This window comes from Erythrolamprus reginae, chromosome 1, assembly GCF_031021105.1.
Source record: "Erythrolamprus reginae isolate rEryReg1 chromosome 1, rEryReg1.hap1, whole genome shotgun sequence".
NCBI classification, from domain to species: Eukaryota; Metazoa; Chordata; class Lepidosauria; order Squamata; family Dipsadidae; genus Erythrolamprus; species Erythrolamprus reginae.
In genome coordinates this window covers 49,804,433-49,832,338 of record NC_091950.1, presented here as the reverse complement: position 1 = coordinate 49,832,338, position 27,906 = coordinate 49,804,433, and the positions used below count along the sequence as shown (strand labels likewise).

Below are 27,906 nucleotides of genomic sequence, written 5' to 3'. Positions count from 1 at the left end.
TTCATTGGTATCACCTCATTTATATACAATTTTCTCATAAGCAATTGTTTCTAAAGTAAATGACAGCAATTGGATATATGCTGTACTGATAATGCTTGACTTACAACAGTTCGTTTAGTGACCACTCAAGTCACAACAGCTTTGAAAAATGTGATGATCTCAGTTATGATCTTTGCAGCATCCCTATATTAATGTACTTGCCTTTTAAATGGAAAGCTAATTCAGTTGGTTTTCATGATTGCCTCAGAGCATTGCTTTATTGGTATGCTGAGTATCTGTAGCTATTTGCTACCCAGCTGCAGACAGTGAAGTATATTGAAAACAATTGTGGGAGTAGCTCTGTTTATGTACAATTTGGAAACCATCTCTGCCCCTATGAAGACACATTTGTTCTTCTACTGCATTGTATCTTTGCAGAGTACATGATTTCTCATTATGGGAGAATAAAATCCTCAGCAGCACTAATACATTTTAAGACACGTTTTTTAAAACCACCCAACTTTTCAGTGATTGGAGATACACCCACTTCTAATTCTTTGGTTTTCTTTACACACACACCCACACAACATCTCTCTCTCTCTCTCTCTCTCTCTATCCCCTGTGTACATAAAGAGAGAGAGAGAAAGAGAGAGAGAAAACCAAAGAACTAGAACAGTAGCGAACAGAAAAAGAAAAATAGAAAAGGAAGTCTTCCTATGGGAACAGCCACTAGACCCCAGCCTCTGCCCACTGAATTTGTAGGATGTTGTAGTATGCATGTGAATGTTTGATTTTTAAATGTTTAGCTTTTAAAGATAATTTTAAAATTAATTATTTCTATTAATTGGATTAGAAGTGTTTTATATATTGTATTTTTTATTGGAATGTTGTAAGCCACACTGAATCCACGGAGAGGGACGGCATATAAGTCCAATAAATAAATAAATAAATAAGTAAGTAAGTAAATAAATAAACATAACAGCCCCTTGCAAAGGATTTCCACAATTCGTTGTAGCCTAAAGTTCATGGAAAGAGCCAGATCTTCAAGGTTCATTTAAACCACAGTACCTGTTTGAATCTTGGTTTCTATCAGATGTCATTGTTCAACAGATGGAATCTGGAGCATGCTGCTGCATGGTATAAAACGAGGAGAAAAACTAAAAAACTAAACCTTAAATACCTCTCCCTTCAAGTGTGGTTAGTTCTTTCTCACTGATATGCTTTAAACTAATTGAAAAGAATTCAGATAATTTATTTTCTCTGGACTTTTTAGAAACTGCAGTCAACTTTTCCACAATACTCCCCAGAATGGGAAGTTTAGAGACAGCAAAAACTGTGCAGATTGTCTAAGATCCTTCTTTAAAATGGGTCTTTATGAATACTAATATCTACCAAAAGCTTATAAATCATAATTCCTGATCAAGTTCATAATGAAGGAGATGTCTGCTTCTAAAATTATATAAAGATTTAAAGGTTAAAACCAACCCCTTGAATTGAGTCCAAACAACAATGTGAAACAAAAGCATTCCTTTCATTATGGTACAATATGTTTATGATTCTATTAATTAAAAACAAATAGCAGTGGTTGTAGTGGTTGTTAGTTGTGAAGTCGTGTCAGATCCATTGCAACCCCATGACAATGTTCCTCCAGGCTTTCCTGTTCTCTATTATCTTCTGGAGTCCATTTAAGCTTAAGCCTACTACTTCAGTGACTCCATCCAGCCACCTCATTTCTCTGTCCTCCCCTTCTTTTGCCCTCAATCTTTTCTAGCATTAGGCTCTTGTCCAGTGAGTCCTTCCTTCTCATTAGGTGGTCAAAGTATTTGAGTTTCATCTTTAGGATCTGGCCTTCTAAAGAGCAGTCAGGGTTGATCTTTTCTAGGACTGACCCTGTGGATCGCCTTGCAATCCAAGGGACTCGCAGGAGTCTTCTCCAGCACCATAGTCTTCGGAGAGGGGCGGCATACAAATCTAAATAATAAATAAAATAAATAAATAAATAAATAGTTCAAAGGCCTTTTTGAACTATTCTTTGGTGCTCAGCCTTTCTTATGGTCCAACTTCACAGCCATACATTGCAACTGGGAAAACTATAGCCTTGACTATACACAGTTTTGTTGGCAGGGTGATGTCTCTGCTTTTTAATATGCTGTCTAGATTTGTCATAGCTTTCCTCCTCAGGAGCAAATGTCTTTTAATTCTTGGATGCAGTCCCCACATGCGGTGGTCTTGGAGTCCAGGAAAATAAAATTTGTCACTACCTCAATTTCTTTTCCATCTATTTGCCAGGAATTGAGAGGGCCGGATGTCATGATCTTAAATTTTCTTAATGTCGAGTTTCAAGCCAACTTTTGCATTCTCCTTCTTCACCTGTATCAAGAGGTTCTTTAGTTCCTCTTCACTTTCTGCCATTAGAGTGGTATCATCTGCATATTTGAAGTTGATGTTTCTACTGGTAATCTTAATTCCAACTTTCGATTCATCTAGCCCCACCTTTCTCATTATATGCTTTGCATATAAGTTAATTAGGTAAGGCAACAGTATACAGCCTTGCCGGACTCCTTTCCCAATTTTGAACGAATCAGTGGTTCTGTGTCCAGTTCTCACTGTGCCTCTTGACCCGCATAAAGGCTTCTCAAGAGACAAATAAGATGGTCTGGTATTCCCATCTCTTTAAGTACTTGCCACAATTTCTGTGATCCACACAATCAAAGGCTATAGCATAGTCAATGAAGCAGAAGTAGATCTTTTTCTGGAACTCCCTATGATCTAGCTTATGTTGGCAATTTGATCTCTAGTTCCTCTACCTTGTACTTCTGGTAGTTTTCGATCCACATACTGCTGGAGCCTGGCTTGTAGGATTTCAAGCAAAACTTTACTAGCATGTGAAATGAGTGCAATAGTGCAATAGTTTGAACATTCTTTGGCATTGCCTTTTTTTGGAATTGGAATTTAAACTTACCTTTTCCAATCCTTGTTTTCCAAATTTGCTGGCAAATTGAGTGTAGCACTTTTACTGCATTATCTTTAAAGATTTTGAATAGCAGCTAGGATACTGTCACCTCCACTAGCTTTGTTGTTGCTCAGATTTCCTAAGGCTCATTTGACTTCACATTTTAGGATGTCTGGCTCAAGGCCAGTGACCATCCCATTGTGGTTATCAGGGGACGTTAAGCTTGTTCTTGTATAGTTCTTCTGTGCAATTTTGCCACCTCTTCGTAATCTCTTCTGCCTCTGTTAGGTCCCTACCATTTTGGTCCTTTATCATGCTTATCTTTGCATTAAACATTTCCTTCATATCTTCAATTTTCTTAAAGAGATCTCTGGTCCCTCCCTATTCTATTGTTTTCTTCTATTTCTTTGCATTGTTCATTTAAGAAGGCATTCTTATTTCTTCTAGCTATTTTCTGGAATTCTGCATTAAATTGGGTGTATCTTCATATTTCTCCCTTGCCTTTCACTTCCCTTCTTTCCTCAGCTATTTGCAAAGCTTCCTTAGCCATTTTGCTTTCTTGCATTTCTTTTTCTTTGGGATGGTTTTAGTTGTTACCTCTTGTAAAATGTTGCAAATCTCCATTCATAGTTCTTCTGTGTCTATCAAATCTAATTCCTTAAATCTTTTTGTCACCTCTATTGTATATTCATTAGGGATATGATTTAGTTCCCACCTGAGTGGCCTAGTGCTTTTCCCTACTTTCTTCAATTTAAGCCTAACTTTTGCAACAAAGGATGTTAGTAGCAGCAAGGTAAAGTAAAATCTTTGTCAACATTCAGCAATATAGCACTTTTCAGATTTTGTAATATTATAACTAATAGCATTAGCATTTAGCATTTAGACTCATATACCACTTCACAGTGCTTTAGAGTCCTCTCTAAGTGGTTTCCAAGGAGTAAGCATATTGCCCCCAACAATCTGGGTCCTCATTTTACCGACCTTGGAAGGATGGAGTTAAACTTGAGCCTACTGAGATTCGATCTGCCAAACTGCTATCAGTACTTCAGTCTAACCACTGCACCATCGAGGCTCTTATAATGCAATTGTTCATGTATAAAGTGTGAAAAAATAAATCTGCAGAAATGGAGAAGGGCCTTAAAATAAATTCATGACTAATCGTAAAAAACTCTTAGGAGCAGCAGTATAATGCCTAAAATTGTGCAATTTGCAGATATTTTTATCCATATTTTTTTCATTCTCACCCAAAGATGTGTCACAAAAGTTCTGAGTCATTAACATGATGATTGCTGTCCACTTTTTATATTTTTAGTTTCATATCTCTTACAGCAATCAAGCTAGTTATTTGTCAGATCGACATTTTTGAGATTCACTTTTTAATTCTTTAGTTCTTTAATTATTCAATGATAGTATTTAAACCACATCCAAGTCCTGATTTAAAAATAGTATTGCCTGACCTGAAACAAGTGAAGTTTATTTCTTAATTTCATAATCATCATTTTGTTTTATTAGGGGAAGAATGAATCCATTACCATTGTGAAACTCTTAAACTGCTTTGATGATCTTGTTGCAGTGGGAACAGTTTCAGGCAAGATTGCTATTTTTCAGCTTGTTTCTTCATTACCTGGGAGAAACAAACAAGTAAGGACCCTATGTGAAGCTTGTCCTAATCACAACTTGTTCTTGGAGGTGTATAATTCCTTAATTAAGACACCTAAAAAAAAAATCTAATATTTAAAGATTTCAAATACAGTAGATTTTTGAGTTTTCTCTTCTTTTCCATTTTCTTTCTACTCCCCTCCTTTCTCCATTAACACATTCAATGACTTTTGGTGTATATGTTAAACTAAAATAGTCAAAGTGAGAAATACCAACTTGTAAACTAGACTAATGAATCAATCCAATGGATGTTTCCTCTTTTTTCCCCTTTCAGTCTCTTTTATGCAATATATTGATGATACATGATATCTTTATTTGCAGCTTCGGAGATTTAATGTGTCTGGTTTTCACAAAAGCAGCATTACAGCCTTGGCATGGAGTCCGAATGGAATGAAGTTATTTTCTGGGGATGACCGAGGGAAAATAGTTTATTCTGCTTTGGATTTAGATCAGGTGAGTAGCTATTTGACTAAAACGTTATTTTCCAAAATTTGATTCCTGGAATACAGTTTCTTGCCGGGTCGATCAAGGATGCGTGTAATCCTGCAACATCTTTCCTGAAAGTGGGGAGCCAATAAGTACGACATCTATTACTGAGAGATCTGGTGGTGGTGTTTTTTAAAATGAGTTGTATCTGATGGGGGTTCTGAGAGGACCATGCATCTCCTTCTGACCAATAGGACAATACGGAGTAAGTGGATATTGTTATCTTGTGCCCAAGAGGAAACATTTGGTCACCTTCAACATGGTGACAGATGAATTATGTGAGTTGGGTTCCAGTGAGTGCCAGTCGTATTGAATTATAACTATTTAACTATTTCTGTATCTATGTTCTGTTTTTTAGGGTCTTTGCAATTCCAGTTTAATATTAGAAGAACCATCTTCAATCGTACAGCTAGATTATAGCCAGAAAGTGTTGTTGATCTCCACTTTACAACGAACTGTACTTTTTTATACTGAAGAAAAATCTGTCAAACAAGTTGGAACTCAACCCAGAAAAACGTAATTATCAAATTTTGGTTTGAAGGAAAGTCTCTATTTAAAACTCACAGTAATAACTTTAATTCTTAAGAGTGGTAAAATATTTTTCTTTAAAAATATTTAAAACTTTTATTTTTAAAAGGTGAATGATTTCAAGTACCGGTTTTATTTAAAATAGCATGCTTAACTGAAAATATATGCTATTTCTACTTGTCACAAATTAAAGTATGTCATTAGCTTTTTAGGGCTGATAGGCACATTTGAAATTTCAAAAATATGTCAAGTCTTCAATGCTTTCCAGAAGGTCAATAGAGTGGGGGCAGTCTGGATTTCAAGGGGTAGTTGATTCCAGAGAGCTGGGGCAGTCACAGAGAAGGCCCTTCCCTGCGGGCCTGCCAGCCAACACTGTTTACCACATCACATCCACTGCGTCATTGAACTGACATGGGGTAGAGATATACAACTGGATACCATCAGCATATTGCTGATACCTCACCCCAAAATGTCGGATGACCACACCCAGTGGTTTCATGTGGATATTAAATAGGAGGTGAGAGAGGGCCAAGCCCTGAGACACCCCACAAACAAGAGGTCTAGGGATCGACCTCTGTCCTCCTGCCAACACTGACTGTGAATGACCAGAGAGATAGGAGGAAACCCACCGCAACACGGTGCCTCCCAGCCCTAGTTCCCTTAGTCGTCCGAAAAGGATACCATGGTCAATGGTATCGAAAGCCTCTGAGAGGTCAAGTAGCACCAAGATAGAGGAATGACTCTCATGCCACAAGGGAAGGCTGGAGACTAGAGGGAAGTTCTTTAATTCTTCTGGATCCAGGGGAGGCTTCTTGTGGAGGGGTCTCACCACCTTCCCATTTTGGGAAATAATAATAATAATAGCAACAACAACAACAACAACAACAACAATAATAATAATAATAATTTATTAGATTTGTATTTCACCCCTCTCCGAAGACTCGGGGCGGCTCACAACAATAATAAAAACAATATTATAGTAGAACACATCTAATATTAAAAAGCATATAAAACCCTATTTAAAAAAGCCAAACAACCTCTGTATCTGAACAACTCTAAGCAATGATTTCATTCTTCACTAAAAATACTCTCCTCACCCCAAACACCTTGTGTTAAACAAATATCCCCCATTCTCAAATGCATTTATCTGTACTGATAATTGTTTTGCTTTTACATTTTAGTACAGGCAAATTTGGCGCCTGCTTTATACCTGGGCTGCGTAAGCAAAGTGATCTAATGCTCTTTGCTTCAAGACCTGGCATTCGCCTTTGGAAATCAGATGTTCATGGGACAGTTCAAGCCACATATCTTTTTAAAGATGTATTTACTGCTGGAATGAAGACTTTTGAATTATACCCCCGAGCGGACTCCTTTAACAAGAGCAGCTGTAATTTCCCAGAAAGACAGTTTGGACTCATTTCCTGCTTTTTCCAAGAAGGATGGGTGTTGAGCTGGAATGAATATAGCATTTATTTGTTAGATACAGTAAACCAGGTAAGAAAGACAAGACAGAATGCAGTGAGTTTGTAATTCGTTTCTGAGATAGTTGCATGATAGAAAGGAATCATGTGAAAAATGTTTCATGCAAAGATTTTGCCTTGCAATTTAGTGGGTGTCTTTTGTAACTCGATTTGAAAGAAATATGTTGCGTTGGGCTGCAGCATGCAAGGTGCATAGAGTTCCCAAGCTAAATTTTGTAGCTCCTAGAAATGAATACACAATTTTCAATTATTTTCCTTACACGATTAGATTATAAGCTCTTTTAAGACTTACTGTAGTATCTGGGGAGAAAGCCTTCCTTCTGCATTTTCTCTAACTTTTTAAATCTTTGTACTCTTTCAAAATATATATATTTTGTATATTTTTCCCAGGATTATATTCCAGGTATCTAATGAGGTGAATGGAATACATGAAAACTAAAACAGGTTAAAAGTGACTGTCTATGAGGCACCACTATTATGAGGTCTGCTGCTGCAAGTTCATATAACACCAAGTTCATAAACTTCTATATGAAAACTATCTTATTTTGGGAAGACACCAGAACTTGCAATTAGAAGCAAATATATATTTTTAATTAAAAAAAGACTCTAGCAATTTTAGTGAATCTCAGATAATATTTATCAGTTCCAGTTACCCAGATCTATATACAGGTAAACCTGGATGAATGACAATTCATTCAGTGGCCATTTGAAATTAGAATTTAAGTGAATGAATGAAGAGATTTCCAACCCATGCCCAAAGTTACATGTGACATGGGGGCTTGGCAACTCATTTGCACTGATGATAGATTGCCAAGCGCCCTATGATCATAGGATTTGCAGTTCTTCCCTGTTGTCTTCCCCAGAAGATCAGTAGGGAAGCTGACAGGTAGGGTCGCAAACCACTGCTGCCTCTCTGATTCCTGGAGGCTGACTTTTTGAAAGCAACTGCATTTTCGGTATATACTTGTTTATAAGCCTATCTGCATATAAACAGTTCCTTATTTTTTAAACCAAAATCTCACCAAAAAAATGTGAGTTGGCTTATCTGCAGGTGGACCGTAAAACTTTGAGAGTCAGCTTACCTGTAGATGGGCTTGTAGGTGAGTATATATGGAAATTTATTATTGCTGATACTGCAGCAACTGGTGTGAAATAAGTTCTGCTCACTGCATAGCCAAACTAGAATTTAGACTATGTTTCTACTGAATTTGGGACCCAGAATTAGTGTTGCACAAGTATTTCGTTTAAATTTAAAACAAATGATGGTGTGGTTGATTGTAGCATTGATTTTTAAAAATGCTGTATCTTAATGGAGCCCTATCTCCCCCCCCCCCCCTTGTTTTCACAGACCATGATTGGAAGTTTGGAAGGATGTGGGGATATAGTATCTGTGTCCTGTACCGAAAATGAGATATTCCTTTTAAAGGGAGACAGAGATATCATTAGAATCTCAAGCAGGCCTGAAGGATTGATGTCAATAGGTTTGCATATTGGTATGTATAAAATGATTGTGTCCTGAAAATTCTTGTTCTTGTATTCTTTCATTAGGGGCATGGTACATACAAAAGAATGAAAAATTTAAAAGAACCATACTATAAAAACTATATTAAAACAACACAAGCTATATTCAGTAAAACTATTCAAACATAGCCATTTCTTAAACCTAATATCAAATGTCAAAGGCAAGAGGCATCCATAAATCTTCATATGCTCCTGATTATTAGGAAACAATTCTCTATTAACTAGTGTTGCAGGTGACTAGAGATGGAGATCACACTATTATTGCCAGGAACTCCCTACTCTTTTTTTTTGGGGGGGGGGGGGGTTCTCAGAAGTCAAATAACTTAGGCATTAGCGTAGAAGAGAAAGCTTTTTTTTACAGTAAAACATGAATAGATTTTATTTTATTTTTGCATGGTTATCCATCACATTGCAACTATTCCTTGATAATGTTGTCAGGTCATATTAAATGTAACTAACAATTAGTTCCAGCTAAAACAGATCAGTTTTAAGAAAATAAAGATTGTAACCTGATCTTTACATAAGATGTTATGGCAGTAGAAAGATTTGGCTGCTGTTCAATACTGTATTAGTTCTTAGTTCTTACTTTTTTCTCCAATCAATTTTTCATTACTGTCATATTCACTGTGGAAAAAAACATCAGATATTATGTAAATAATATAAATGTTTCTCTTACCCCATATTCTTTTTGGCAATAACTAAGTGGATATTTCTAGGAAATATATAAGTAATGTACATATTTCATATTTGTTTACATCTATTGCTGCTAATATGACTAGCAAAGTTGTGAAATATTAATTTATCCTTTTTAAAAACACATTTTATGCTAATGGAAGTAATAACCTATGTATGTTGTGAGAAGAAGTACTCATTTGAGAAGGCCACTCATTTTATACTAATTCTATTTTATAAGTCATTCCTGTGTTTTCTTGCTCCTGTAAATTGTCATCTAATATTTATCAATTTGTCATATTTCAGATACGAATTCACAAGCTTGGACCAGCCTGGAATCTGATTTGAGCCCAAAATTAGAAAGACCACATTTAGTAATTGCTTCAGTCTCATGTGATCCCTCTCTAGAAGCAAACCCAAAATCAAGTAACTTCTCCTCACCCCAAACACCTAGTGACAAAAATGGCTTTGTAGGAAGAGCTGACCAGGAAGTAGCACAGAAAATTCGCTCACAGAGCTTTGATGGACTAGGGGACTTGAGCACTAACCCAAGAAGAAGAGAATACTCTGCAGTCAGTGAATCAAGAAGCAGGAGCAGTTCTATGAATTCTATGGACAGTGGCTCCAGTTCTTTGACCAATGGGGATCAAACGTCATCAGAAATACAGAGAGTGGATCAACAACTTTCACAAAGGTTGAGCCTGATCAGCTCAGAAGATTTCAACCAGGAACTGATTATAAAACAAATCAAAGTGAAAAAAAAGAAAAAGAAAAAGGCAGGTAAATGCTCAAGGAGAAAGACTAATTGTTACATTCTTAATTTCCCCCCCTTTTGTATGTAGCCTGTAAAATTCCAATCTGATCTAATAGAATGTCGCAGGAGAATGTCGCAGGAGTAATGAGTTATAAAATTAACATAATTTTTATTGTTCTTAATCTCAGAATGAATTAATTTATACATTTGTTATGAATAGTATAAGAGTTTGGCTGCTTTACTCTGTACACTTGTTTTTTAAATCCTGGCATATGGTCCTGTGCACTTCTAAGGGGAATCCAAGCATGGGATCCCACTCTGGTTGGTTGTTAAGGCATGCATCGGCCGGGCTTATGAGTGATAGTCCAGTTCTGTCCCTGGTAGGATCACCGCACATTCCACCTATTGTCCAGCTACCTCAGTGGCATGGGCCATGCAGGCTTCCATTGAAGAAATATGCAGAATGGCTATGTGCTCTTCACCTTCCCCATTTGTCAAACATTACAAACTTGACTTGTTTGCCTCTACCAAGGCTGCCTTTGGCAGGCGGGTGCTACAGAGGTTTTGCTCCACTTTTGCTCCCCTGGGCCGGCCTTCTCCCACTCTAGACAATTGACCTTGGGTAAATTCCATGCTTGGATTCTTCTTAGCAGCGCACAGGAGAAGAGGCATTGGTTTACCTGAACGGTCTTCTCAGTGCGCTGCGGGGAGAGTCCAAACCTGCCCTGGCTTGGTGTGGCCCAGGATCGCGACACCTACTACCTTGACTCTACTTCATTGGAAGTTCATCTATGTCTTCGTTTGAAAATTGACTTATGAAGCAGATAGAGGGTGTACTTCAAGCTAAATTTAAACTCAGTCCCTTAACAACAAGCCAGAGTTTTATCCCATGCTTGGACTCTCCCCGCAGCACACAGAATAAGCCAATGCCTTCAGGTAAGCCAACACCTTTTAAAATTCAGATTACACTTGTCATTTGCACAGGTAATTCTGTCTTAATTGGGTAGTAAATTTTGTATCTACGGTAATTGGATTTTTTAAGACTCTTGGTGTTAGCTGGCCTTCAGTGTTTTTTGTTCCATAGGATCTGCACAATTGAGTCAATATATTTTTAAAGCAGAAGGATGAAATGTGAATGTTCCAATTTCAAATGTGGAATCAAGTATTGGATTATATGTTTTATTCTACTGTTGAGAATTGTCATAGCAGAAAGCAGCCTTTTTGTAACACTTCTGATGTCCCAAAATGCTTCATATGTGTTATCTTCTAAACCTGAAGCAGTCTTGGGCAGATAGATCAATGATTTTACTATTTTATAGTGCATGAAACAAGGTGAGACAAATTTTCTACATAATTAATGGCAAAATAAAATGGTTTTCTAAGTCGAAGCTCAGACTCTTAGGTACCACAACATATTAGTTTATTTATATTATTTATATTTATATTAGGTTTATGCTAAAATTGCAATCAGGAGTATCAAGTTTAGTGACAAAATGTGTGTTCTCTTCATAAAAGAACTTGGGTTTAATTTCCACCATCTTCAACTAAATAATTTTTAAAAACAGAGTTGAAGAAGACCTTGCATGAAATCCTGAATAGTATTTCCACTTTATAGGGTGACCAGAGGTGGGCTGCTAGGGTGGAACGGTGACGTGTGCTCGTCCCGTGGCTCTGAGTGCTAGCGGCGTCCAGCGCAATTCTGCTATTGCACCTGTCAAGTAGCAGAATTGCGTGCAGAGACGCAGCTGCACCCGTATTTGGGTGCAGATTTTTGCTTCCACGCATGCATGAAAGCACAAAACTGCGCTGAAACATAGGCACATCTGCATCTCTATGCGCGATTCTGCTACCTGCACAGGTGCAGTACTGTGCCACCTTAGCAGCCCACCTCTGAGGGTGACCATAAAATACTTCATGACATCCTTCTCCAATTCAGAGTCTTCCAGATTTATGAGACCACAGTATTTCTATCCAGGGCAGCAGTTGTATACCCATAGGGCATTGCTAGTTATTGCTAGTGTTCAGATAGGCAGTTTAGTCTACTGAATCACTCAGGGTAAAAGTTAGAATGAAGTATAAATTCAAATTTCAAATTTTTATTTTGTGATATTTGGTTCTTAATAAACTTCTCCTTTCCTTCCTTTAATTTTTCTTGCCTCCACCTTTTCCAACCTGATTTGAATTTAGAAAATGGCACCAGGAGAAACCCTACCTCTCTGGAAAGCACACCCTCTTATGAACAGCAAGCCTTCACTGATAGTTTCCAGATACTAAATGTGAAATCGTGCTCCATTAGTTCTAGCCTCCAAGGCAGCACCACAGACTGCTTAAGCATCTGTTCCGCAGAACAGGAAAGTGTGTTCAGTATGGAAACACAAAACGATACTGAAACATTCAGTGTACTTCAGTCTCTGGAATCAATAGTTGCTCTAACGCCTGACGACAACAAGGAGCCGCTAGAACTGCTAAAACTCTCTAATTGTGAGAAAGAAGAAGATGCCTTGCCTGTTACAAATCCCTGCTTAGTTGTTGTGGAAAATAAAATGGGTAGTGATGCTAGTGAACACAACTGGAACCCCCTGTCTGAAAAGATAGAAATGGGCCCCAAACAGATATCCCCAAATGAAGGCCATTTTCCTCTCCTACGTAAAACGGAATGCACTTTAGATGGATTACATCCGCCGGGTCCCTCGGCTTCCCTAGAAGAGACCAACTCTGCAAAAGGAACATCTGTAAATAGGGACACGCCTTTTTGCACCAATGAATTGTCTGCTCAGAGTGAAGTTGTTATGGGGATGGAGCAGCAACCATCTTTGCAATCCACAGTCCCGGGGAATCCTGAGCATTATCGTGCTGTTTCTGAAAAAGAAAGAAATCCTCAAGAGAGGATGTTACTTGGACAGGATTTCAAAGGAGGAGTCATTGCTGATTATGCTGGTGAATGGATGAGTAACTCTCACAGTGCTAGAGGTGACAGATGCGCATCAAGTGATGAAGAGGATATCTATGGGCATGGCTTGGTTTATTCGTCTTCGGAGACAAATGTGACCGAAATGGGAGCTTGCCATCTTCCGCGGGATAAAGCCAGGTCAAATATTGAGAAGGAGATGCTTTCAAAATCTGATCAGGTATTTTTGTTTGTTTGTTTGTTCATTTATTTATTTTTTGATTTGGTTTGGTTTGGTTTGGTTTGGTTTGGTTTGGTTTGGTTTGATTTGGTTTGATTTGATTTGATTTGATTTGATTTGATTTGATTTGTATGCCGCCCCTCTACGAAGACTCGGGGCGGCTAAAAAGACAATGTAAACATATCTAATATTAAAAATAATCTTAAAAACCCCAATTTAAAGAACCAATCATACATACAAGCATACCATGTATAAATTTTATAAGCCTAGGGGGAAGGGAAAATTTCAATTCCCCCATGCCTGATGACAGAGGTGGGTTTTAAGGAGCTTGCGAAAGGCAAGGAGGGTGGGGGCAACTCTGATATCTGGGGGGAGCTGGTTCCAGAGGGTCGGGGCCACCACAGAGAAGGCTCTTCCCCTGGGTACCGCCAAACGACATTGTTTAGTCGACGGGACCCGGAGAAGGCCAACTCTGTGGGACCTAACCGGTCGCTGGGATTCGTGCGGCAGAAGGCGGTCCCGGAGATATTCTGGTCCGATTCTTGGAAATATCATTGTAAAATGTCTCTCCAAACTGACTGCAACACACCTGTATTCACATTGCCTTTTCCTTCAGTTTCCCCACTCTGTTTGAACATCTTGTCATATTCATATTGTTTTCCTGCAGCCAGAAAGTGATGCTTTTGAAAAGAATCTGAAATAGTGCAGGAGAAATAGGAAAGCCTTTCTTTATGAATTAAAGTTTAATGAATTACTATATTTTTTACATCTTTTCATTCATATTTTTTCAGCTGACAGGCATATTTGAAATGTTGAAAGCAGGTGGCGAAAGATCCACTTTTATTAGAAAGAAAACTGGGAAAGTTGTGCCTTATATCCAAAATTATTCTTGCTTTCTGAGTAGGGAGCATACATCCAAATGTATTTTTTTGAGTACAAGACACAGCTTTCCCCCCTCCTAAAAGAGGGTGGAAATGTCAGTGCATCTTATACACTGATTGTAGTCATTTTTGGCTTCCTGAAATCCCGCCCCTGCATCCCTTTAAAAAATAAATAAATTAGGGTATGCAGAGGTTTAGGAGGCCTGCAGAGTGCTCTTTAGGGCTGGGGGAATGCAAAAATGCTCCTGGTTTTGCAAAAAAGTGTGAAATGGGTCATTTTTTAAAAAAACAGCAAAATTTACTTAACAATTGTCTTGCTTAGCAACAGAAATTTTAGGCTCAGTTGTGGTCATAAGTTGAAGACTACCTATATCTATTTTTCTGGCTCACTATTGAATTGAGATTTTTCAGAATTTTCTCACAATCATCAAAATGAATTGAGAATTTAGAATATTGTATAAGCTATGACTTTGGGTGTTGATGATAAACTTGGGGAATTCACACTAAACAAATTAAACAGCCATTGCTAGAGATATTTAAGCTACCTGCTTTGCAATGATCACCCAATTATCTTTATTAAACATTAAAACATACCTTTGTCAAAAAACACAAGTCTTTACATAATTTCAAGATTAGGCAGCTTCATATATCATGAAGGTATATTATGCTTCTTCTAATTCTTCAGTCTTTAGTTTGCAGAAAGCTGGATGGGATACGCAGGTCCTGGCTATGGAATACTGAGCCTAGTTGTCTCCGATAAATACATTTGGTGCTTGGATTACAAAGGTAGCCTGTATTGTAGTGCATTACCTAGTGCTGGGTTGCGTTGGCAGAAATTTGAAGATAACGTCCAGCAGATGGCAGTCTCTCCTTCAGGTTAGATTTAGATTTTTAATCCCATTTTTCCTATAGCAGAAAAAAATGGTTTGAGTGTATTTATTATTTGTTTAATTGTTGTGAGCATATCAATATATTGTAGGCTCTTAACATGAATGGATTTCAAACTTTATTTTGTAGAAATGTCATTTTCAACTGTTTTACTTCAAGTAGCAGATGTTTATTAATTGTCCTCTTATAAAACATCTTATTGCCCACAAAAAGAAATGAAGTAGTAGAAATATGTATTCTAGTATTTGTATTAACAAAACATTCTGTAGCATTTGGATTCCTGATTCTGAAAATGATGGATTTACATATGTAAACTGTCTTTATATCTCTTTTTACACCAAATTGTTGTTGTTTTGACGAGGTTTTTCCATCCCTTAAAAGCGTAACCAATGCTAGGATACTATGTATGTCAACATAGATAACATCCTGTCTGTCCAGGATCAGTCCAGAAATAAATCAGGAGCAAATTAATCTTTTAGGTTCTGTTTCCATCCTTTGTCCTCTCTGAGTAAATCTATTATGCCCATGTCCCATCAATTTTCTCAGCTTTCAGGCTTTCCTAACGAACCACGTCTGGCTAGTACTGTAGGTCTATTTTGTACTTCTTATTTGACAAATGCTGTATCAACTTCTCTAATCATCAATGCCAGTGCCACCAGATACAAAAACTAGTTAAGTCTCTCTTTTTTAATGAGAGGGCTGTTTATTACCAAGGAAACTGTAAGTGTCTTAGGTGATTGCTTGAACAAATTAGTCCCTATTTAGAAGTAGCTATTCACTCAGCTACAATAGATACAATAATTCTATTGTAAGACCACCACATTCCTAAAAAGATTGCTTGGTTCTAATTTTTATATTTTATTTGCATGTAAGAAGGAAAGCAACAGGGCAGAGCTTTAGGTTTTCAGTTTAAAAGGCATGACATAAATGAAAAATGAGTTGTGGGTGGAAGGAATACTAGATGACTTGTAGGTTACATCTTTATGTTCATTATATTGGACTTTCTTTGATGTTGAATTCTGGAAATAAGAATGACCAGAGATATATTTTATTTGCAGTTATTGTCATATAAAGAATGCTTACAAGATGATTTCATTCATTAGCCTAATACTTGAGAAGAAAGCTTACCGTGAGCTGGCATTTTTCATATTTTGATTTAGATTTTTAAAACTCTGCAACTATCTTGTGACTGTTCCTCTAAAGCAGAGGTCCCCAACCTTTTTTGCACCAGGGACCGGCTTTAAGCTAGACCAGTTTTCCATGGCCCGGTGTGTGGGGGGGGAGCTAGCTGTCAGCGGCGCCGTAAAAGGGGCGATCAAGAGAGGAATGGGTGAATGAATGGACGGAGGGTGGGAAGGAAGGAAGGAAAGAGGGAAGGGAGAGGAACAGAAGAAGGGTGCAAAGGAAGCAAGGAAAGGTGTGAAAGGGGAGAGTAAGAGAGGAAGGAGTGAAAGAAGGGAATGAGGGAGGAAAGAAGGGAGGAAGGAAAAGGAAAGCAAGAAATGGAGGGAGGAAAGGAAGGAAGGAAGGAAGGAAAGAAAGAAAGAAAGAAAGGGGGAAGGGACAGGAACAGAGGAAGGAAGCAAGGAAACTTATGAAAGGGGAGAGTAAGAGAGGAAGGACTGAAGGGAGGGAGGGAGGGAAGAAGGTAGGAAGGAGAAAGAAAAGAAGAAATAGAGGAAGGGAAGGTAAAAGAGAGAAAGAAAAAGCAAGAAAGAAAGCAAGAAAGAGAAAGAAAGAAAGAAAGAAAGGCAACTTCAAAGAAAGGCTCACTGAGCATCTCTCACTCTCTCTCTCTTTCTATCCCTCTTTCTTTCTTTCTCTTCCTTTCTCTCTCTCCTCTTCCTTTATCTCCTCTCTCTCTCTCCCTCTCTCTTTCTCTCCCCCCTCTCTCCCCCTTTCCTTCTCTCTTTCTCTCTCTCCCTCTCTTGCTATCTCTCCCCCCTCTCCCTCTCTCTTTCTCTCTCTCCCTCTCTTTCTCTCTCTCCCCCTCTCTCTTTCTCTCTCTCTCCCCCTCTTTCTCTCTCTTCTTCTCACTTTCTCTCTCTTGTTTTCTTTCTGTCTCTTTTGCTTTCTCTCTCTCTCACTCTTTCTCTCTTGTTTTCTTTCTCACGCTCTTTCTCTCTCTTGTTCTCTCTCTCTTGCTATCTCTTTCTCTCCCCCCTTTCTCTCACTCTCTCTTTCTCACTTTCTCTCTATCTTGCTGTCTGTTGCTCTCACTCACTCTCGTTCTCTCTCCGTTCTTCTCAGCGGTGATGCGCGCACGCCCTGCCTGTCTCACCTTTGCCGAGAGCACTTTCGTCCCGGGCTCTCAGCAAGGGGGTTGCAGGAGAGGCGGGGCCGGCGAAGGTGATATTCAATGTCGGGGGCGCTCGGGCGGTTGCGCGCGCTCCCTATCTCCCTGCTAGCCCACTCGGAATATTCAAAATAAGAAAAGCCTTTGCCGGCGAAGGTTTTTCTTATTTTGAATATTCCGAGTGGGCTAGCAGGGAGATAGGGAGCGCGCGCAACCGCCCGAGCGCCCCCGACATTGAATATCACCTTCGCCGGCCCCGCCTCTCCTGCAACCCCCTTGCTAAGAGCCCGGGACCAAAGTGCTCTTGGCAAAGGTGAGGTGGGCAGGGCGTGCGTTCCGGGTGCGGGAGGAGCTGCGGTGAAAGGCAGGAGGTGGCGGAGGAGCAGAGGGGGCCCTGGCGCTGCGGACCGGCTGAAAAACCCCAACGGCCCGGTCCTGGTTCGCGGACCGGCGGTTGGGGACCTCTGCTCTAAAGAATATAACCTTGTATGTGTCCTTTATAAATTACTGCATTCCACAGTAATGCATGGGATGTCATTTCCATATTCCCATTTCCTTGTCATGGTGGTCAGACCATCCCCAGGTTGATGAAGACTTAGACTTTAAAATCACTGCTGCTAACAAACAAGAAATTCATTAGATTTAAAGGTGATCTCTTGTGAGTAATTTTATTTATGCGAGATTTCTTCCATAGGGACTCTTTTATGGAAGATTGAGCAAAAAACCAATAAAGCTTTTGCCTGTGGCAAAGTAACTATCAGAGGAAAACGTCACTGGTATGAAGCTTTACCTCAAGCAGCATTTGTGTCCTTGAGTGATGACACAGCCTGGATAATCCGAACAAATGGTGATCTCTATCTACAGACAGGTACCTAAGCTAGTTTTTATATTTCTTCTGGAATTACCTCCTTACTAAATTACATTCTGAGAGAATGCTTCAAAAATTAGTGGAGGTTTTTCAGTGAAAATTCCAAGCAAGTGGACAATTTTTCTTGAAAGAAGTTTTGTAGCCAATGGGTTGATTGCACTGTGAAGTCCAATTGCAATTCTGTTATGATGAGATAGCTAGGTTGTGTTCATTTGTATTACAAACTAAAACACTCTACTCAATGTTGTTACAAATCAATGCAAAAAAATTAATGCTAATAAAAGTGTTCCCTGAAAGAGACTTTTGAAAACTAAAACCAAATAAATTATTAACTGACTGATGCTGATGGATTTAACCATGGCAAATGGTTTTAGTTTAAAGTCTTTCACGGGTTTATTGGCTTGAAATTTGCTGATCTACAATAGGAGTCCTTTAAAAATGTTTTGCCTATCAAATGACTGATCCAACAAAGAATTTTGTTGAAAGGTAAGAGAGAGCATTATTTATTTATTTGTTCATTGAGGAAAATGTTTAAACTGCCTTAGTATTACATAAAAATCAATGGTTTTGAATCAACCTAAATTGCCCCACAGCACTGTAGGATTCCCTTACCTAGCAGACTTGCTTTCAGGCAACATACAAAGCTCTCACACACAAGGGAATCAGCAAAATTTTCTTCTCTGCATGCAGTTAACAGGGTTTCATTATCAGCGAGCCTGGAACCAGCCAGTAGTCATGCTGCTGTTTCATACTAACGAGCAAGCAAAAAATTGAAACTTCTATTGTGTTCACAGTGTTCATGCTTTGATGATAACATGGTGGAAGGAATTTGTGCCTAAATGTGCAGCCATAGAAATAGAAATTATAAACAAACAAACAAACAAACAAACAAACAAACAAACAGTGTCAGCCTCAATGGGGAATTTCTTTGTTAATAATAATTTTATATTTCTAATCAATAAGAGAAAAGCCATCCAGTTGTTAAATACAAAGCTCTTCTTTGTATTTAACATCAGAATGACTTTTCTCTTACTAATTTGACAAAAATGTAGTGACATTTTTAGAATTTCAAAACATAGGTGTTGATTATTATTTTGCATTTACTTATGTACTTCATTGCAATGAAAAATATGGTTGTAATGATTGAATTGCTGCCCTTTTTCTATGAGCTGCTACTGGTTTTCACAGTAAATATTTTGATTTGTTATACAGTATGTTTTTGTCCTGCAGGAATTCTTAGATGTCTGGCCAACTATGCTTCCCGTCTCCCTGAGAAATTTAATCTCACTGTTGGAAGCTATACCAAAGATTGCAATGAAATTTAGGAGGAGGGGATTATATATTTTGCCCCTACTGTGGCAGTACATATGTGCTCCAGTAATTATACAGAGTCTAATATTTGATCACATACAGTGGCCAAATCCAGTGGCAAAAACCATAGTTCTTTGCTTGTAAATTATAATGATAAAGGTATTAGTTTTATCCTGCAGTACTTTCACACTAGATTGATCCTCAAACAATTTTAAGTAACTGAATGAACTGGATAACAGTTGAATAGAATTATTGCCACACAGAAGAGAGAAATATGTTGAAGGTATAGGGCAGTGATGGCGAACCATTTTTCCCTCTGGTGCCGAAAGCATGTGCGTGCGTGCTATCGCACACACACAAGTGCCCACACCCATAATTCAATGCCCCAGGAGGGCAAAAATGCCCTTCCCAAGCCCTCTGGAGTCCAGTAGTGGCCCATTTTCTGACTTCCCATTGGCCCAGTAGACTTCCCTGGAGCCTGGGGAGGGCAGAAACGCCCCATCCTGTCGCTCCTTGAGGTCCCCTGGAAGTAAGAAATGCCCTTCCAGAACCTCCCTGTGAGCTGAAAATCAGCTGGCTGGTGTGCGCATGCACGTAGGAGCTAAACTAGGGCAACTGCTCGCATGCCATCAGATATGGCTCCACATGCCATCTGTGGCATGTGTGCCATAGGTTTGCCATCACTGGTATAGGGTATAGGTCAAATATAATAATATCAAAAACAGAGACAGCTTTATCTTTCTAAGTACCGTATTTTTCTCTCCATAAGATGCACCAAAATTGGGTGGAAACTGTACCGTGAATAGCAGCCAGGCCGTGGCAATGGGGCAGTCAAGGGCTACCTAAATTTTTACTACCACACTGTGGGCGTGGCTTATGCAGGATGCCCTGCATTTTCTTTCAACTTCTTTCAGTGCAAATTGGGGGCTCTGGGGTGGAGCTCCATTTTCGTTACCCAACTGCGTTCCCCCCCCATCCGGGCAGTAGCCCACCACTGCAATGGGGGCTTACAATGCTGAACTCAGAAGAGTGCTGAACTTCTTACGTCTTTGTTGTTGCCTGCCTTTTCTGTCTCTTTTCCACAGTGCAGGAGGCAATAGGCAGAGCTGGCACATGAGAGGACCTCTTTCTGTGGTCCTCTATATTTTTTCCTTGTTTTCCTCCTCCAAACCTAGCTGCCTCCTATCGGTGCATCTTATGGAGCGAAAAATACAGTAGGTTATAAATTACATAGAAAGGAAATAAAACTAAACTAAAAAAGTGACACAAGTATTGCTCTCTGTATTTTACTTGAAGGCCTCAGCGTGGATCGTCCCTGTGCCAGGGCAGTAAAAGTAGACTGTCCATATCAACTATCGCAGATTACGGCCAGAAATAATATAATTTGGGCATTAACGGAACAGCGTGTGCTTCTCTTTCGTGAAGGTGTAAGCAGTTTCTGTCCTGAAGGAGAGCAGTGGAAATGTGATATCATAAGGTAAACAGTCTCTAAACAGTAGGAATGTCCTATAATAGTTCTTGATTTTGCAAGGACCAGCGTTTTCATCATCTTAATTTGGACTTGCATGGGTTTAGACAACATATTGCATCACATGATCATATTGCATCACCCAACCAGGGCATCAGGTTTTTATTGATTTTTTTTTCTTTTTTTGTTAAATGTTTTGAAACTTGGGAAAGAAGGAAAGAATGTCCACTGAGTTATACAATTGAACATGCACTTTTTTCATCTCGCACAATTATTATTACATCTTAATAATGAGAATTGCATACATATTTTATATGTAGACTTCTAGATCCAGATAACATTATTCATTCGCTTATTTGATGTTCTTCTATCAACTCTTCCACCAGACTAAACAAATTCTTGACCTGACTTAACCTCATCCTAGCCTGTGTTTGAGGGGAGAGCCAGGCCTTTAGGCCTTCTGTGTATGATCAATTCTGATCCAAGGAAAGCCAAAATTTGTTATCTGTCTAAGTTTTGCAAATTGTTCATGATTGGCTTCTAACAGTTGTATACTTGGTTGTGAGTGACTTTCAATCACAGTTCTGCTATTAGATTTTGTAAGACTTGGAGAAGATTGATTAGCTTTTTAAATTATAATTAGATTAAGCAGTATTTAATTTGCACTAAGTAGTTTGGATATCTTTAAAATGAGCAGTGGCATAATCGAGAGATAATCATTGCTATAGTATAGCCCATTGATATCAATGGAATGTAAATTTCAGTTTTCTTCAATAAAATGTATCTGCAAATATTAAGTTGTGCTAATTGGCTAAATTATGCCATACCATTTTTGAATTTAATATATTAAATTGCAAATAAATAGAATTGGAATACAATGAGATTCCACTATGGTTGGTATTTTTTTAAAAAGAGGAAGGAATATTTTCTGTAGGAATGTTAATAAGCCCTGGTAATCATTCTAATCATCTCTAGAATTGACAATTGCAATGGATTTTATGTCAGGCTGCCTTAGAAAACTGCCTGGAATTTACCATTGTGCAGGCTGCAATGGTCAATTTATGCTCATATCCATTAATTCATATAACTAGCTTTAGAGCCAATGTGTTGGCTTCCACTAGGCTTCCGGAAGGGGCGGGTTCTGACTTACCTTGATGCCAGTTTGCTTCCTCACGTGCCACATGGGCATGCATGCACAGTGCTAAAAACCCAGCAGTGCATGCACAGAAGCAAAAAACAGCTTCTGTGCATGCAGAAACAAGATGGCAGTGCCATAGGCTGGTTCCGGGGTATGCCCAGCTGGTTATCACTGCTGGTTCAGCAAGTGGGGGGAAATTCCCACTACTGGTTCTATAGAACCGGTCTGAACTGGCAGCAACCTACCACTGCCTTCTGGGTATTGTTCAAATATATATTGGGAGATATCCCACTGCCTCACCAAGATCCAGATGGCCCTTTCCCTAAAGAGATTCAGAGAGGCTATTAAAATTTTGCTTTTCTAATGAACTTTTAATTAGCATCTATCTATCTATCTATCTATCTATCTATCTATCTATCTATCTATCTATCTATCTATCTATCTATCTATCTATCTACAGTTTTAAAACTATGGGTGATAATGTAATAGGGACACAGCAATATCTGTGTTTTGAATTTAATGATGTTATGTTCAATCTTGTAAACTGATAGAAAATTTTAAGTAATCGATTGTATAAATTTTGTGAGAAAAACAAGTATTGCTTGCTTTTGCAGTGAAGTGCAAGGTCTAGAACCGGTGTGTATTACTCTTGGAGACCAGCAGACCATCTGGATTTTAGATATTCATGGGAATCTATGGTTTAGGACTGGTGTTGTTTCAAAGAAGCCACAAGGGGACGACAACCACTGGTGGCAAGTAGGCATTTCCTATTCTACTTACAGTATAAAAGGGGGCTTATTTGGTGGTGAGGCTCAGATTTCTTACTTGCATTCCTGATAATATCCTGAATTCAATCCCAGTCAGAAGATCACAGGAAGTAGATTTGGGGAAGACCCATAAATGATTGCCACCCTAAGATAGTGATGAAATCATGCTTCATTTACTAATTAGATCTAGATATCCATTGGTTGTCTTGTTTCACTGTTTTGTAGGAATGCTATTTATAAATCTGAATTATGTCTATAATCAGATTCTGGAACTGGAGTTCTAACTCATAGGAAAGTTGCCAAAAATGTGGGAAGGGAGTCTTGATATTCTACCAAGAGAAAAGCAGTATCGTTCAACCGAACATTAAGTTTAATTAGTTTAATTGAATATTTTTTTAAAGGGAAAGTAAACAATTCTGAGACAGAAAATAAATATCATAACAAAACTAATAATTATAAATTTTATTTTACAAATTGTAAAGCAAAATGTAGCTACATTTAGAATGGAAACATTATCATTATAGAGTTATTACATCTGTTAGAATGCTGTAAGGTTACTGAAGATAACAATCATCAGCGTAATAATGTCTTCATATGCTACCTTCTTACTATATTCTGGGGGTGTATGGGGTGTTCAGGGAGGGGTAGCACTTCTGGTGGGGGGGGCATGTTGTGTTCTTTTACGGCAGCTCATTTTAGGGCAGATTTTAGGGCAGATCGTTCACCTTTAATTTAATTTAATTAATTTAATTTATTAGATTTGTATGCCACCCCTCTCCGAAGACTCGGAGTGGCTCACAACCACAATAAATACAGTAAACAATAATACAAATCCAATTAATAAAAGTAGAATTAAAACCCCTTAATATTAAAAACAATCAATGCGACACAGTCATACCATTTTCAAGTGCTATAGTCAGAAGAGAGGGGGGAGTTAATCCCCCCATGCCTGGTGGCATAGGTGAGTCTTTAATATCTTGCGGAAGACGGGGAGGGTCCCCACCTGTCACTCAGCTCTCACCTGTGGCTCCTAGTAGCTGTAGCATGCGTAGCGGCTGCAACCCGGGCAACAACTTCAACAGGCTGGCTAAATCAGGTTGAGAGTAGCTGATAGGTCACTGACCTTGTCACGAGATAGGGTCTTGTCTATCCTGAGCATGGAAAACAGATTCCGGTGGACTGAGTGCATGAAATCTACTAGAATAGTCAATAGTCATGAAGGCGGTCTCTGCAAGCAATTTGGTATGCTAAGAGCACAGCAAGACATGAAAGACGCCCTGGTCAACCATTAGGAGAAGGAAAGCTCTGACTGCAAACCTCCACTGCCTTGTGGTATACCCATAATTGGAAAAGGCTTCAGGAGTAAACCTTGAGGCAAAATCCAAAGCCGGAGTCCCAGAAGCAGTTCGTGACTGTGTACAACAATCATGTTCTGATAAATCCTGCGATGTAGCTGGAATCAATTGTATTGGCCTTTGCCATTCCATTGGATTATTTTAGAGACGTGCAGAGGGGGGAATCTGTTGCTTGGGTAACAGTCTGTCCTCCATACTAACCTACCCAGGCCTTGTGCTCTGCAGAGTCCAGAGCATGATACCATGGGCTTTCTAGACTGAAGGATGTCAATGCAACTACAGTGGTACCTTGTCTTATGAACATCTCTTCTAATGAACTTTTTGAGATACGAAGTGTTTAAGATTTTTTTGCCTTTTCTTCCTAACTATTTTCACTTTATGAACCCAAGCCGCCGCCGCTGGGATGCCCCGCCTCCGGACTTCCGTTGCTTCAGGGAAAGCCTCAGGAGAATCCCAGCCTTCTAATTACCCATCTAGCATGACTGGAGGAGGAATTCTAGAGTTGAAGTCCACTAGTCTTAAAGCTGTTGAGTTTGAAGACCCCCTGGGTTAGGGGTTAGGGATACAAGGATCTTTAAAGAGAATGCCTCCTAAACTTAATTTCTCTCACTCATTTACTTTTTGGGTGGTTTTCATGGCTTAAGATGGCTATATCTTTTGGAGACTTTCTATCTAATTGGCTAGACCCATTGGGTCATCTAGGGATTCCTGTCAAAAACTGGATTTGTGTAAGTTGGACTGCTTGCTGTCAATACAGCTTCCAGTTTGTTGAGCATCTGTGCTGCATCTTTATTCTAAAGGGACTGTTAAATTTGCTGGGATATTTTTGAGCTACTGATTATTCTTGTTAACACACCACATAGCTGACTGTAGAACTTATAACAGTTTTTACTGTCCTACTTCCAAAGTGTGAAATTGAAATAAGTTACATGCAAGGCTTCCAGAACTCTGAATGATACAGTTTGCATACCTGTTTTCTCCATCACCAAAGTCAGAATTATAAAATTATAATGCCCTTTGGAACATCTTACCCTCTAAGGTAAGATCTGCTCACATTTTTCTATCCTTTCCTGTGAGCCTAAAGACCTGGCCTTGCCGGTTGGGGATCACATGAGGGGCTCCATGTAGGGGGGCTGGGGTGCCTGCTGGACTGATGACAAATTACACACACACACACACACACACACACAGTGCTGTCCATCCATCCATTTTTAAAGTTTGATGTATTTTCATTATGTTCTTTTCCATTGTTTATTGTTCTATTATTTTATTTCTGCTCTATTTACATTCCTTTCATTTTCTTTCTTCCCTTTATTTTATTCCTACGGTAAGCCACCTAGAATGTCCCCATGTTGGATAGGCAACAAATTTAATAAATAATTAAAAAAATAGAATAGTTGCAAAGCTGACATTTTTCCACTTCTACTTGAAGCAGTATCTTATGTTTCTTGAAAATGTGAATGGTGAAAGGCTGTACAGTGATACCTCATCTTACGAACTTAATTTGTTCCATGACCAGGTTCGTAAGATGAAAAGTTTGTAAGACGAAGCAATTTTCCCCATAGGAATCAATGTAAAAGCAAATAATGCGTGCAACCCCATCCCAAAAGTCACCCCTTTTGCCTTGCGCCGCTGGGAATCCCTGCCTCCGGACTTCCTTTGCCAACCGAAGCGTTGGGATTCCCCTAAGGCTCCCCACACTGGGAAGCCCCACCTCTGGACTTCTGTTGCCAGCTGAAGCGCTGGAATTCCCCTGAGGCTCCCCTCGCTGGGAAACCCCACCTCCAGACTTCTGTTGCCAGCTGAAGCACTGGGATTGCCCTGAGGCTCTCCTTGCTGGGAAACCCCACCTCCGGACTTCTGTTGCTAGCCGAAGCGCTAGGATTCCCCTGAAGCTCCCCTCGCTGGGATTCAAAGCAGCGCTGGCAAAAATGAAGGGAATCCTTCTCTTTGGTTGGCAACGGAAGTCCGGAGGCGGGGTTTCCCAGCGAGGGGAGCCTCAGAGAATCCCAGCACTTTGACTGGCAACTGAAGTCCGGAGGCAGGGCATCCCAGCAGCGGCGGCTTGGGTTCGTAAGGTGAAAATAGTTCGGAAGAAGAGGCAAAAAAATCTTAAGCACTGGGTTCATGTCACGAAAAGTTTGTATGAAGAGGGATTCGTAAGACGAGGTATCACTGTATACTGTTGAAAATAAGTTGTTCCTTTTGTTGGAGTTTTCCTGTGACGTAGCAAGAGAGGGTTTAATGAGTGCTCTGAAACTAAATTAGTCCTTTTATGTATTTTACTCCCCCCAGGTAAGCATTACCGATTATGTTGTCTTCGATCAGTGCAGCCTTTTCCAGACAATAATCCATGCAACACAAACAGTAGCAACAGCAGCCCAGGTTCCTGTTGAGAAAGTGGCAGACAAACTACGCACAACTTTCTGGTCACAACAACTTCAGTGTCAACCAAGCCTACTTGCAGTCAATAGCAGCGGTGTCTGGATTTCCTCTGGGAAAAATGAATTTCATGTAGCAAAGGGAAATCTCATAGGCAAGTTCATTTTTTTGTTGCTCAGGTTGCTTTTAAATTTACCTTGTTGGCATACAGACATCTAAAGTCATTTAGCAATTATTTTACTCCTACCAATTTTTTTCAAAGCAGAAAGTGTCCGGACACATTTATTTTGAGCAATGGTGGTTAATATCTTGTCGGTTGTGTCACACCTGGGCATAAAGCATGCTGCCAAGTCATACATCAATTTGTGGATGGAAGAGGCATGTGGGAATCAGCAAACATATAGAATTTGGTTGTATCATAGCCAAGCATGCAGAGCCTAATGTTGCTTTCCCGGCACATATTCCTCTGTCCTAGTATACAGTTTTGCCATCTCTTATTTTAAATTACTAACATTTGTATTATTTTGGTTCCTCCAGAGATCTTCTAAGTAGCTTTCAAAGAATGTCTAGGCAGACTTACTTTATCTGGGTGCTGGCCACACCCACTCTTGCTTAGATTTAGTGAGATCATTACGTCATGTGCCTTCAAATCAAGAACAAACACAATGTATGCATGTTGTCTTGAGTTTCCAGATTTAATATTGAAAAATGTATAAAAGGTATTAGTGGTAGAGGCATATGACTGAGTCCTATCTAGGACATTTTCAACTCACCTGAGACCCATTCTATATTTTATTTCAGTGATATGCATTTCAGTTAATATGCAGAAACTCTGCATGCAAAAATGAAAAAAAAAAGATAAATCTGCCTTATTTACAGTACCTTAAAATTGAATGACTATATTGTGGAACGATTTATATATGTATCATATGTATTTATATTGTAGAATGTATGCTGGCATTCTAATATTCTATGTTGTTTTGCTACTGATAATAGCAATAGATATTAAAATGCCCGAAGTTTCAAAATACACTGCTCAAAAAAATAAAGGGAACACTTAAACAACACTCCAAGTAAATCAAACTTCTCTGAAATCAAACCATCCACTAAGGAAGCAACACTGATTGACAATCAATTTCACCTGCTGTTGTGCACATTCAACTTTGTACAGAACAAAGTATTCAATGAGAATATTTCATTCATTCAGATCCAGGATGTGTTATTTCAGTGTTCCCTTTATTTTTTTTTAGCAGTATATATTTCAGATCCATAAGTAAAACTGAGTATTGGATATCATTCTCAAGGTTCATAGATGCATTAGGATCTGAATTAATTTACTCAATATTTCCATACCACAGTAAGCAACTTCATTTCCTCCATACATTTTGGCA

General features: G+C 39.0%; 1 protein-coding gene across 4 annotated transcripts in view; it reads left to right on the top strand.

Annotated features, from left to right (window-relative positions):
• Positions 1-27,906, top strand: part of TECPR2 (tectonin beta-propeller repeat containing 2) — a 57,535-nt gene that overhangs the window by 3,636 nt on the left and 25,993 nt on the right. The window contains exons 3-14 of one of the 4 annotated variants that reach the window (XM_070751893.1): positions 4,445-4,573; positions 4,913-5,044; positions 5,436-5,593; positions 6,787-7,099; positions 8,435-8,567; positions 9,586-10,059; positions 12,221-13,161; positions 14,735-14,918; positions 17,921-18,094; positions 20,702-20,882; positions 22,626-22,767; positions 26,429-26,669. In XM_070751893.1, the coding sequence (XP_070607994.1) occupies positions 4,445-4,573; positions 4,913-5,044; positions 5,436-5,593; positions 6,787-7,099; positions 8,435-8,567; positions 9,586-10,059; positions 12,221-13,161; positions 14,735-14,918; positions 17,921-18,094; positions 20,702-20,882; positions 22,626-22,767; positions 26,429-26,669 (3,202 nt within the window). Of the gene's footprint in view, positions 1-4,444; positions 4,574-4,912; positions 5,045-5,435; positions 5,594-6,786; positions 7,100-8,434; positions 8,580-9,585; positions 10,060-12,220; positions 13,162-14,734; positions 14,919-17,920; positions 18,095-20,701; positions 20,883-22,625; positions 22,768-26,428; positions 26,670-27,906 lie in introns of all 4 variants that reach the window. The other 3 variants (XM_070751899.1, XM_070751892.1, XM_070751894.1) reach the window with 3 other exon arrangements.